Here is a 12,553-nt window from a genome sequence, read left to right as displayed (position 1 = left end):
CCTTAGTATTGCTAGCAATGTTTCTTAGTCCTCCGAGTGTGGAAGACTCTTATTGTCCTCTTATGTTAACTGACATCACCAGTCTAATTGATTTAAAGGCTTGATTCATTCATTTTACAATACAGTCTGTCCTTTGGGCAAGATATCCAATTTCCCTCTCTTAAAAGACAGCCTTGGGGATCTTTGCTGTTTGTTCTTTTGTTTAATGATTCCACCTTATTTTCTCTTGTCCCAACTAAAATGTATCTTTACAACCAATAATAAATGAATTTTGATAATTTTGAGTTTGTGGCAGGATTGCAGGAGCAAAGAAAATGTTTAAACTGCAAGATTGAAGTAATAAGGGGACTTGACTTCTTTTTTTGTGATTCCTTTAGAAATAATATTTTTTACTGTTCTAAATATCTTAAAGCATGTGGAGGGAATAATAAAACACACCACAAGCTGATGATAGGTTTAGGCTTGCAGGATGAAGATCTGACAGAGCTCCACTCTGGTGCTCTACAAACCAAAGAAATGAATGTGATTCCTAAGCTCTACAACTACACAGTCACCATAAACATCCTGGCCAATGCATGCTTGGGGATACAGAAGGTAAAAAAGGTAGCCAAGGATAGGTTGTGTGAATAGCACTAGTAAGGGAGTGAGACGGCTACTTTGTATAATTGAAATATATATGACTTAAAACTGCGTTATTTCATTTGGGACACAGAATGTTTTTGGGAGAATTTTCAGGCAGACTCTTCCAGGAAAAGAGAATTTTCGAAAGATTTTAGTCAGAAATTAGTTAATTGAAATAATGGGGTTTCTTTTCATATTGCACAATTAATAAAAATATTAAAACGGGACAATACCCAAGATTATTATTCCAGTTTAAAATTTTGGCTTATTTGCAAATTTTAGCAAAAATTCTCATTTTTATGGGTTTTTTTTACAACCAAAAGTTCTCCATGTAGTTGGAGACTGAGGACCACTGTTTCTCTATAAGGCATTAAAAATGAAGGTATTTCCAAATGGCTGCTGCCATCTCCATTTCTCTGCCAGAGGTTTCCAGAGAGTGCTGAATTCAGTTCATTATGGTGACTGACGGTGGTGTCTGATTCCTGCCTTGGGATTCTGCTATTGATCTAATGGAATCTGGACTGACTGTGCTATTGTATTAAAATGACTGTGCGGTCACTGACCTGCAGAGCCTTCCTAGGATGAGATATTTGGAACTTTACCAGCTGTTTCTAAGGTTAGTCATTCTCATAGCATGAACTTGGCGTCAGCAGCCAAGTGAGAATGGCAATCCCTGTACAAACAGTAAAGTAAGGATGGGTCTGCTCTGCAGAGTGAGAAGCTGTCAGGGTTGTTCAAGTCCCTGTGCTGCTGGCCTGGTGTTTCAGATGGCTCTGTTCTGGTTCACACCAGCCTAGCCCTCAGTTTGGCTATTCTTAAGGCAGTGCAAACTTTTCCAGTGTCTACAAGACTACCAGAGCAGGGTGGTTATTTAAACCTCTACTGATATGAGCAATGTAGTGGATTTTACTTGTGCCAGCTATCCAATGGCAGCATTATTGTGCATACAAAGAAGTTCACCTGGGTTCAAGCCACCAGAATGGATCTTTTATTCATTCCTATTTAGAAGAGTTAGATTTACTGCTTTGAGTTCTGACTACACTTGCAGACTTTTAATCATCTTTCTTTTGGAGTATGTAGACATTCAGGAGGTCTGATGTGATTCTGTTTGCAAATTAACAATCAGTATTGAGCAACAAAGAAAATACAGCATGCTAAAAGAAAATTATGCTATTATGATGCATTATATTCATATTAGAATCAGTTCAAAGCAAGGTTTTGTTGATACTTTTTGTATCCTATGATAACAAGGTATATTTTTGCATTTTGTGGTCCAGTGTCATCCCTCATGAACGCAGAATATTAACAATACTTCAGTGGTTAACCCTTCCAGACAATGAAAGGTAAGTCACTTAATGTCATCTGCTGTTGCATAACTGCTGGTTTGTCTTCTCTTTATAAGCAGCTGCAAAAGCAAGCAAAAATTTAATGCTAAAATTTATTTTTGTCTGTTACAGGCCATTACTGATTTAAGGATTTGTTTGGGTTTTGTGTTTAATGTGAGTTATTTGGGATTTGCGGTTTTTTTGTTTAGTTGGTTTGGGCTTTTTGTTTTGTTTTCTTTTTGTTCTCATATCAGCTTTTAACCATCAGCAGCTGGATTCTTCCAAATAAATGTATGGTATGAATTTATTTCTTATCAAAAAGCATGTAGTTACTTGGATTAACTGGGATTGTTCTTATCCTGCTGAGCCTTATATGGTTTAACAACCTTACAGACAATGGCAGTTGTAGAACTGGACACTGAGCTCTAGGAAAATGTTAAGATTTTAATTATGAGTGGGTTTTGGTCCACAAGTTCCCACATGCTGCTGGCTGCAAGGCTCAGGCGAGCTGCTGTTATGATTTCTCCTACAAGATTTAGAACGAGCATGTGTGCTACACATATATATATACATATAGCTGCAAAACAACTAATTATACCATAGAAACAAAAGGCTGCTAAATAATTCTAGGATTCAATGACTGAGAAACAGTCCTTTTTCCATAGAGCTAAATCACATTGGAAAGCTGATTTGATTTGACTTGACCCCGCAGGCCCGTGTTTTTGTGGTGTTGTTGAAGGAAAGATAACCTGAACAAGACCTTTCTTTCTTTCAGGCCGTATGTTTATGCCTTCTACTCTGAGCAACCCGATGCTGCTGGCCACAGATATGGTCCTTTCAACTCAGAGGTTAGTACAGATTTTTTTTTTTCTACAGAAAAAGCAGATGTCTCTAATACTTTTTTTTTTTCACCGAAAAATTGATGCTGCTCAGAAGTAACATTTTTAGCAACTTTGTTTTCACCTGTTTCTGAAGTATGCTTCTCCTCTGCCAGAGAAAACAAAATTACCTTCTAAAGGATTTATCACGTAGAACTCACTTCTGGGAGAAGGAACTGCCCTTGCCTTTCAGGAGGCTATTTTTCTGTGTGATATGATAATGCAAATGGAAAGATTTATTTGGCAAAGACAGGAGTATATTTGTGTGCAACAGCATAATTTAACTTTCCTCTAACAATTTATCCTTCTTAAAAGTAATTAAAATATAATACAGAAAATATTGAGATAAAATGCAGAGAAGAAAAAAGCTTTCTTTAAAGCTGACAGCCGGTGGTAGCAAAGTAATAATTGCAGTCTGTCAGGAAATGTAAAAGGCTGCTAGTTCCAGTTTCATATAGGCCCTACAGGGGTTCAGAAAGCTTTTCCAATACTGTTCCCTCAGGACCATACTGTTGAGTTTGGAAAAAGTTTTAAAGCACCATAAGGCATTTTAATGAAAAATTATGTGCAACATGCTGCAGTAGTTTAACCCCTTGTTCGACTTTGTGTAGCTGGCTGGGACTGATGGGTATTGTTTCCCCTGTCAGCACTGTCCAGGTGACAAGAACTTAATGCACTTGTCTGGGATTTGTGGAGGGGGGAGAAGTAAATTCTGTACTCAAATATCCTGCTTCTAGTGGCTGGGATCTGGCATTTCCAATGGTCTCTGACATCTTGCAAAGGTTCCCTAGTTTCAGTGCAAATGAATGCATGAAGATTCCCATCACAAGACTTTAGGAGTTTTTATGTAAGATTTTCAAAGGGTAACCAAATATTTGCAGTCTTCAAAAAGTGAGGAGTTTATCAGATGCCTACCCTCTGGAAGGCAATCAAATCTCCTTGAGGAGCCAGGTACCAGCAGTAGTTTTTTATTTGTTTGGTTTACATCTGGTGGTTGTTCTTGACTGGAGAAGAGAGCAAAGAGAAGAAGCATTAATATTTTTTTAGTATGATTGAGTTATTTGGGCTATTTAAATAGTTTGCAGTAGTTATGAAGTTGCTGTAGGTAGCAGCCCTGTTGGAGCAGTTTGAGCCACGGTCCTAGAGCAGTGAGTGTGAGGAATTATTCCAAATCAGCGCTGAAGCACCATGTTGGATGGAGAGAAGCAGTCCTTTTTCTGGATAAACAGGGCTTAAGATCTGCCAGCACTTGCTAAATTGACAGACATGGATATGTGTCCATGTTGTCATTTGGCTCAGAACAGGAGTTGTGTCTGATTCAGCCAGGCAAGGTATTGGTAATGAGAGCTCTCTGATTTAATGATAAATTTCTCAATTTATCGTTAAAATTATAACCATTATAATTTTCTCAATTTATAATGCTTTACAGTTCCTTTTAGTGAAATGTTACAATTACTGTGTGTGCTTTATGACTGAAAACTCTAATTTTATTTATCTGGATACAACCACTTGCTTCTGAACAGAGTTGTGGAGCTTTTTCCATGGACTTAAAAGGGGAATATTAAGATGATGACATTGAAAATGTTCTTTAAATTGTGGTGTTTAACAAATCTGTTTAGCATGCAATGTGGCAATCTAATTTCAGGTTATTTGTAAGAGTCTAAAAAGTAAAGTGTAGCAAAGTGTTCATTATAAAAGCAAAGAGCCCCCAAAGGCTCTTCCTGTGTGGGGGTTCTTCTGGATGGTTATCTGAAGGTTGATCTCTAATTGCAAGGCAAAGCTTTGGCTCTTAATAAGCGTGAATTAATAGCTTATGATAATTTTGCAAATAGATAGTTTTATGTTAAACACAAGAAGACCATGAAAACTGATTTCTAGCAAATTGAGAACAGATGAGTTAGCAGAAGAGCATGTACGGCTTCGCAGTTCAAACAGCGGACCAAAGTTTGTCAATGGAAATTGAAGTAAACGAATACAGCTGTGTAAGTACACAGATGCTGAGGCATGCTAGGGGCCTGGTTTTGGGATAGAAAAGCTAGGCAGTATTTTATATTGTTTCTCTTGACACTGCTTTCAGCATAGTTTTTAGGAGCTGTGAAATTTACATCATGTGGAAGAAAGTCCTCAGAAGGATCCCAATTTGCTAATTCCTTGATAACAAGAGCATGACTTCCCTGTGAAATCATTTTTTTTCTTGTATACCGCTGGCAGCAGTATATTCGGAGTATTACTGACCATTTTTCTTCATGCAAAGGCAGATCAACCAAACAATAATGTTTGAAAACACGCTTGCAACAACTGGGTTATATCAACAATGGGCTTCTTATTTCTTCTTTTGAAGAGTGATTCTTTCATGCTGATTTTTCTTGCTGCAGTAGTAGTTTGAGGAATTGTTTTATACCTTGAAAACCTCCAAATCTTAAAAACCTTTATTAGAATAAAGTGAATTTTTATTTGAGCTTATTATACCAAATAATGTTCTAAATTTATTTTAAATGTATAATCTTAGAGGTCTAATGGCATCCAGCTGGCACTTAGATCTTCCCAGGACATGCACACCATCCTATGTGCAAAGTGTCTTAAAGCTAGAAGCAAAGGGACTTAGATACACTTATAATTTATTGGCAAATTGCCAGTGTTTTTTATATAAATGGAATTGATATTATAGCTAGTCTCCACAAGTGTAACTTTGCATATCCACTAGCATGAATTTCAGTGTAAATGAGTTGGTTGTCTAGGTTTTGGGGTTTTGTGGGGGTTTTTTGACTTGGTTTGTTTGGGGTTTTTTTTGATTTGTTTTTTTTGCTTTGGGGTGGGGGTATTTTGTATTTTTTTTTTTCTTTGGAAACATTTTAGAAAGTATTTCAATGGGTTCTATTAAGTTTCCAGGAGCAGTTATGGGAGTTATAAAATATATGCTTGCTTTTGATTTACTTCTGCCTTTTTTTTTTTTTTTTTTTTTTTTTTTTTTTCTTTCCGTCTGTGCTTCTGCAGTTGAACTCTGGTAGGTTGGTCCGTCCGGGTCAAGAAGCAAAGCTTTGGCTGGCTAGTTACCCTTGTGATGTTACAGTTTCCTTCTGTAGGTGGGGAGGGATTAGTTTCCCTCCTCCATAACTCTGTTCTGACTCTTCTCAAGCAAGACTAAGAATTGGCTGGTTAATAAGAACTTGGCTTTTTTTTTTCTCCGAGCTAACTTTTTTTTTTTTTTACATAAAATATTCTAGAAATATACTACCATAAGAGCTCTAAAATATGTGGAAATCTGGCAGTGCTAAGCCATTTCTGCTGCTCCTCTAACATGCTGTCTTGAGACAGTCACTTCAGTGTTCAGACCTGGGTCTCCCGCGCTTGCGTATTTCTGGCATTGTGGAGCTCTGGCTGAGCCGACTCAGAGACAGTAAAATGAGAATCCTTCCTTTCCCTGCCGCTCCTCTCATCAGGACTGCACAAAGCTTGAAGCGTTTTAAAAACAGAGAACTCTGGTGCTGCTTTATTAAAATGCCTTTCCTGGAGAAAGACGAATGAGACTGGACTAGAATCTCCTTTCCAGCTGCTTGTGTTGGAAGCAATGAAACAGCATGGCAGATGGTAACATCCCCTTCCTCTCCTTCCCTGTTTATGGAGCTCTGTAACTCAACAACTGGGAGAAGCTGCCTAAGTATGTAGAACTTAAATAGCATCATAAATCTCTAACTCTTCCCCAGCACTAAGCGTGCTCCATTGCACACAGCATATTGTAGTTTATCTCCTGGTAGGTGTCACCTGTCAGGTCCTCACACGCCATCTCGAGCAGTGCCAAGAGCCTGCAACTCGTGTTAAAGTCAGTGACAGTGGGGCAGTTTAAAATTACAAGCAAGTTGATTAATGGGATAGCAGTTTATTCTAGCTAGATCTTTTTTTTTTCCTTCTATATTTTTTTTTCCTTCCATAAGCCTATCTAAGGTAATTTAGGGACAACAGCATTACCCAGTGAGACGCAATACTGAAAGTGCTAGGAAGTTAAATTCTAAAAATGCCCATAAAACTGTTAATAAGGCAGGTAGCAGCACAGATTTCTCATGCATTGCCACTAATTTGCCCTGCCCAGCTGATTCGAAGGATGTGAGCTCCATGTTAACTGAGTCTCACCTTCATAGCTCTGATCTGCAGACCCCAAATAGTGGCAAATGGGGTTCTGGTGATTTCAGGGAGGTGCAGGGTCTGTCACACAATGGTGGTACCTGCTGGTGCTATGGATGAGGGTACTTGGTGTCACTAAATCAGCCAAAAAGTTGGTGTGGGAAACCTTGCAGAAATCATTTAGACTGGACAGGCTCTAATACTCATATCTGAACCATCCTTCAAGTAAAATGGTGCATTCCCACCAGTATTCTATCCTGGACACTCATTAAGTTGTGTGCAATGAATTTTGCTGTAATTGAAATTAACTTAAATCTTGATAATATTAATGGATTAATATTTGATAACTAATACCCCCTATATAACTATGTATTTTCAAACACAGAAGCCCCACCTATCTTTCAAAACACCAACTTAATTTGCTTTTATGCTGTCTGCTCTTGTAACTGCTGTTCTGCTTTCAGTACAATTTGGTAAATTCCTCCTTAAAAAGGGGTAGATCCTAAATTGTCCAAAATCCTAAATACTTCATAAGGCCATAGCATTTATGCTTCAGGATTATCTGGCACAGGTAGCTTTACTATCTGATGTGAGCTGAGACAGGCTTTTTTTCTGAGTCCAGACATCTCTCCCTGCCAGTACAGGAGAGTAGTTATGGCTCCCCTCTTACTCCGCCTAAGAGACCTAAGAGAAAGCTTCCTCCTAAGAGGAGACAGGAAAGACCAGTTGCAGCTCCAAAGAAAAGAAGAAAAGTACATAAAGTGGATCAATATTCTACGGAAACTCGTCGGAAGAAAGTAAGTTCGAAAAATTTATGATGGAAGTGCCACTTTTCAGGCAATACACTGTCTTTATTTTTTTCAACTTGGGGAGTTCACTCCATGCTTCAGGTTGGTATTTTGCAGCCAAAACTTTTATAAATGTACTGAAGGACCCAAAGGAGAGCAGCCAAACCCAGACTAAGCCTTCTGGGAGCTGTGTTTTTCTTGTTTCAGACTGTTTGCATTAGGGAAAGTTATCTTTATAATCTCTTTATACTTTTAAATCCAGCCATCAGCTGGAGGCAATGTCAGAAAAACCTCTGGGAAGACATTACCACTGCTGCTAACCCTTCTGAACTATTACAAGTTCTGCAATATGTTGTAGCCTCTGTAACTTCCGGCTCATGGGAGCATGGTGATTATTTGAGATTTTGTATCTAGTCATCATGGTTGTGGAAAAGTCCTGAAAATACGACTCATAAAATCTAAAAGGGAAAGAACATTTCTTTTAAAAATACACATTTTAAAGTCATTTTGTAACTAGAGGGTAGGGAATTCTTATTACAGGACTTCTGAATCCTGTATTTGCAACAGGTGATGCATAAGTCTGTTTTCACAAGGAAAACATCAAATAGAAATTGCTTTATTAGGAAAAAGTGCAAGTGGATGAAAAGAGTATTCCTTAGTATACTGTCATTTTCCACCTGGCACTAACAATCTACGTATTTCTCCTTTAAGCTTGAAACAAAAGCCTTTACACTCCACAGTATCCTAAAGAGGCTATAAACATTCTTCTCAGTAGATTTATTTTGTGGGGATGTTTTTTGACTTGTTGCACAATTCAACTTTAAAGAGTTATTTTGAGACACATTATTTAAGTGTAAAAAACATGGCAAACAAGGACATGCAAAAAAAAAAAATCACGTATAAAACCCCAGGAATTTTCCAGAGAACTTTTAACACAGATTTACCTGAGAGGAAAAACTAATAACTACTATGGATGATATTGCTATTACTCTCTAATTTGCCATTCTGACATGAAATAGAGTAGAAATAACATTCCTAGTGATGTGAACACAGGTTGCTCCTTCTTTTTTTTGCCTTTTTTTCTCTGAGTGAAAAGGTCATCCAAACTTATCCCTAATGAACTCTTTCTGATAAGTCAACTGTGAAAATTTGTCACCATTATTTCAGAACAAGAACCCTAATATTACACAACAGTTGCCATCATATCTGCAAGTTCATCTTTTGATGCTGTTTGAGTGCAATGGAATGCAGTACAGGATGGATCCTACCAATTATTAAAAAAAAAAAATTAAAAAGTAAGATTCTTTCTTTTTTCCTTCTAATCAGACTTCTATGGGAAGACTTGTGAGAGAATCTAGCTGGTTTTTTTGTTTCAAATCCTGCCCCCAGCACTTTCACAATGCTCCAAAACTCTTTATTGTAGCACCATCCCAGAGATCCATGTATCTTGAAAGATAAAATGTTTCTGTACAGTCTTCCAAAGTCTTGATATTAGGTGAAGAAAGGTATATACAAGAGTTTTATTTGTTTGCTAATAAATCTTTGAAAGTCACATCTGGGAAGGAGCTGTAAGAGGAGGTCAGATTGATGAAGACAGCAGATAAACAAAATTACCATCACTTGAAATCCTTGAATTATTGTTGCCCTATCTTTTTATCATCATTATTATTTTTTAAAAGAAGACTCAAGCTTGCTGACAAAAGTAAACATTAATGGAAAATCTGTCTGGATTTCCAGCATCCTTGAATAAGCTTTGGATTCTGAGTACAAGTTGTGTTTCCTTATATGATCGACATAATATAAATAGACTTTCATAAAAATGGAATTCCCATCTGTAGAATAAATTGTTTGCATTGGAGAGTGAAAGAATGCTGAAACAGACAATTTTCTTTTTTTCCAAACTTGAATGTTTCAAAGTTTTAACTTAAGTAACTACTTAGGCTTTCCTGAATTAAAATATTTCAAAATTTCACCCTTTGTCTGAACCACTTCCATATGTTGCAGAAACTGTTCCTCCTGTTCCTCACCGTGATTCCTTCTCCTGTAAGTCCCTTCTCTGTGCATTGGGAGTTGACATTTCCTGTCCCATAACCTAGCAGACTCATTTAACATCTATCCCTTAATGACTCAGGCAGCAGGAAAATTTCTGAACCATCCCTTTCTGGGTCACACCAACACTGTGTTTACTTCAGAAAATTCTGCCAAAATCTAGTTTTTTCTCATCCAGAATTTGTTATCATTCTGTTTGCTATTGGGAGGCTTTTTACTGTGGATACTTGAACCAGCGAAATCAGACAAGTGAGGAAGAAGTTGGCATATAGTGACAACAAATATTTTCTTCTTAAAATCAAAACAAAATCTGAGTCCTCTGTCTAAAATCTTGCTTTTCCCTTCTCTGTGCCATCTGGTAAAAAATCTTTCGTTTTCTTAAGGCTGAAAACACAGTCCTGTGTCTTGGTTTTTTCTGGTTTTTTGTTTTGTTTGGTTTTTTCCCTTAATGAAAAAGAAACTTAAAGGAAGAAATCACAGTATGGTATCTGTATCCTCTGGGGCCTGCTGAAAATTTTGCCAGAACTGTCATTTGAACTGTTGGAAACTCTTGGCTTTGAAGCTGAAGAACACTCCCTCTGAGCCCCATGTGCTACTCAAGTGACGTGCATGTTGTCATCCTAGTATCATATGTCCTTTGAAGTGAATTTCATTAAGTGACTTGGCATGTGAATCCCAAGTCTAAAGCTTCATTTCATGTTCATTTTTTGACTAAACCATTCACATAAAATAGCCTGTTAAAAGTACTGCTCTCTATCTATAAGAAAGAAACTGAACCCCAAAGTCACATGTGTTTTTCTGCTATCTATACATTGTTTTACCAACTGTACACGTTTATGGGAGGCCTAGATCATAAAGATCTTCCGCTATCTCGTGTCAGCATCTCAGCAGGGCTTTCTCATGTTGAAGTCATGGTGTGGATATACAAAAGGAAATGGTACAATAATTGTAGGAGTAACAGCTCAGCCAAGGCTTTGCCTCTTGACCTGGATGGTTTTCCCATCAGAGTTTTGGCAAAGGACTCCCATTTGTAGAAGTAGGAACATTGCAATGACAGAATTAACTTTTTTTCCCTTCTGAATATTTATACAGATGATGGTGAATCCCCTGAGAGAGATTGACAAGACAGTAGGACAACTAATGGATGGACTGAAACAGTTGAAACTACATCGATGTGTCAATGTTTTATTTGTTGGTGATCATGGTAAATTTTAAGCCATAATATTTATCAGAAGAGAAATGCTTAAACAATGTAGCTGTACATCTAGTAGGTGACCTAAATCAAAGTTCCATTTAAGATATTTTTGTGCTGATCATTTTTCTGGTAGTTTAAGTCTCCCAAAAGAGCCAGCTGGTGTGGACTGGCCACTCAGCTCACCTGTAATTGCCATGGAGGGACACTTCTCTTTTGTAACAGTGATCTAGGTACTTACTTCTTCACTCAGAGCTTTTCAAATCTTGGCATTTCTGATATCACATCCAAGTGTAGCTCTTCTTGCATGTATGAGGGCTACGATTTGCCTAGAGTAATCTTCTTGTCAGTTTTTATGGAATGAAAAAATTAATAGCCCTGTTCTCCTGTACATGAGGAGAAAAGTAAGGTTTCAGATTGAGGCATTTCCATGGCAATCAGTGGGTCAAGTTATCCTACTAGAGAAAAGGCTGGAATATCTGTAAGACTGTACCCAGCTTAGATGGAAGAGTCATCAAAATAATGGAGGATGGAGGTAAGAAGGTATTTCATGGTCATATGTAGTCATCTAAAAATAGAGATATTATTTGGTAGGTCTTATTCCTTCAAACATTAGAATAAACTCTGCAATAGAATAAATAATAAATATTACCAAAGATAAAAAGAAATTTTTATTAAAGAAAAACCTGAGTTTGCGTAACTTTTTTAGCAATGCCACCAAAGGTCCTTTTCTTTTTAGATCTTTGTTCCTGACAGTCTCACATGAACTGCTACATCAGCAATAAAATGGTCTATGCCTCCTTTCTGGCTGTGGGTAGAGAAGGGTAAGGGTCAGGAAGGATTTCCAGGGGTGGCAGTTTTGTGCTGAGAACCTCCTGTGGCTGGCAGTACATTCCTCCCCACCACAAATGTCTGCAAGAGAAAATTGTTTATCTGCGGCTGCCTTAGAACAGACCACCAACAGACAATACCTTTTGTGTGCTATTCCTCTTCAAATCATTTGTTTAAAAAGAAATAATCCCCAAAGTAGTATATTAAACTAGAAACAGACTTGGATTTTTCCATGAGCTTAATTTGGAGTTGAGTCAGTGCACATATGGTACATGTGGTGACCGTTCCTACGACGCTCAGAGTGGTATTTCTCTTGTATAGGCACTCCTAGTTTGAGTCCTACCAGTGTTTTATGTTGGAATTAGATGGCTGTAAAGAACAAGATTAGTCATCCAAAAGGAAATAATACATAGGGTGTTTGGGATCTCCTTTTTTTGCTGTTGTGGAAAATGTGGTCATTTTCAGGGTGGTTTAATTTTGCATTCTCCTTCTTCAGGGATGGAAGACACGACTTGTGAAAGAACTGAATTTTTAAGCAACTATCTGACCAATGTGGATGATATAATTTTGCTGCCTGGATCTTTGGGACGAATTCGCCCTAGGTCTAGCAATAACCTGAAGTGTAAGTTAATTTAATTGTACCTCTCATATTCTGAGAACTAGACTCTATTCCTTCCTTGAAATGATGCTGTCCAAAGGGTGTAAATTTGCAGGGTGTTGGCAGGAATTTCAGAGGGAATCCCACTGAAG

The 12,553-nt window shown here is 37.6% G+C and overlaps 1 protein-coding gene across 8 annotated transcripts in view; it reads left to right on the top strand.

Annotated features, from left to right (window-relative positions):
- ENPP2 (ectonucleotide pyrophosphatase/phosphodiesterase 2) overlaps positions 1 to 12,553 on the top strand; it is a 72,440-nt gene that overhangs the window by 38,883 nt on the left and 21,004 nt on the right. For 5 of the 8 annotated variants that reach the window (XM_048286688.1, XM_048286681.1, XM_048286683.1 and 2 more), the window contains exons 10-14: positions 1,899 to 1,964; positions 2,722 to 2,794; positions 7,588 to 7,740; positions 10,873 to 10,984; positions 12,300 to 12,425. In XM_048286688.1, the coding sequence (XP_048142645.1) occupies positions 1,899 to 1,964; positions 2,722 to 2,794; positions 7,588 to 7,740; positions 10,873 to 10,984; positions 12,300 to 12,425 (530 nt within the window). The remainder of the gene's footprint in view (positions 1 to 1,898; positions 1,965 to 2,721; positions 2,795 to 7,587; positions 7,741 to 10,872; positions 10,985 to 12,299; positions 12,426 to 12,553) is intronic. The other 3 variants (XM_048286689.1, XM_048286686.1, XM_048286684.1) reach the window with 1 other exon arrangement.

The sequence above is a fragment of the Corvus hawaiiensis genome, chromosome 26 (assembly GCF_020740725.1).
Source record: "Corvus hawaiiensis isolate bCorHaw1 chromosome 26, bCorHaw1.pri.cur, whole genome shotgun sequence".
In the NCBI taxonomy this organism is placed as follows: Eukaryota; Metazoa; Chordata; class Aves; order Passeriformes; family Corvidae; genus Corvus; species Corvus hawaiiensis.
This window is presented reverse-complemented; position numbering and strand designations above follow the sequence as displayed.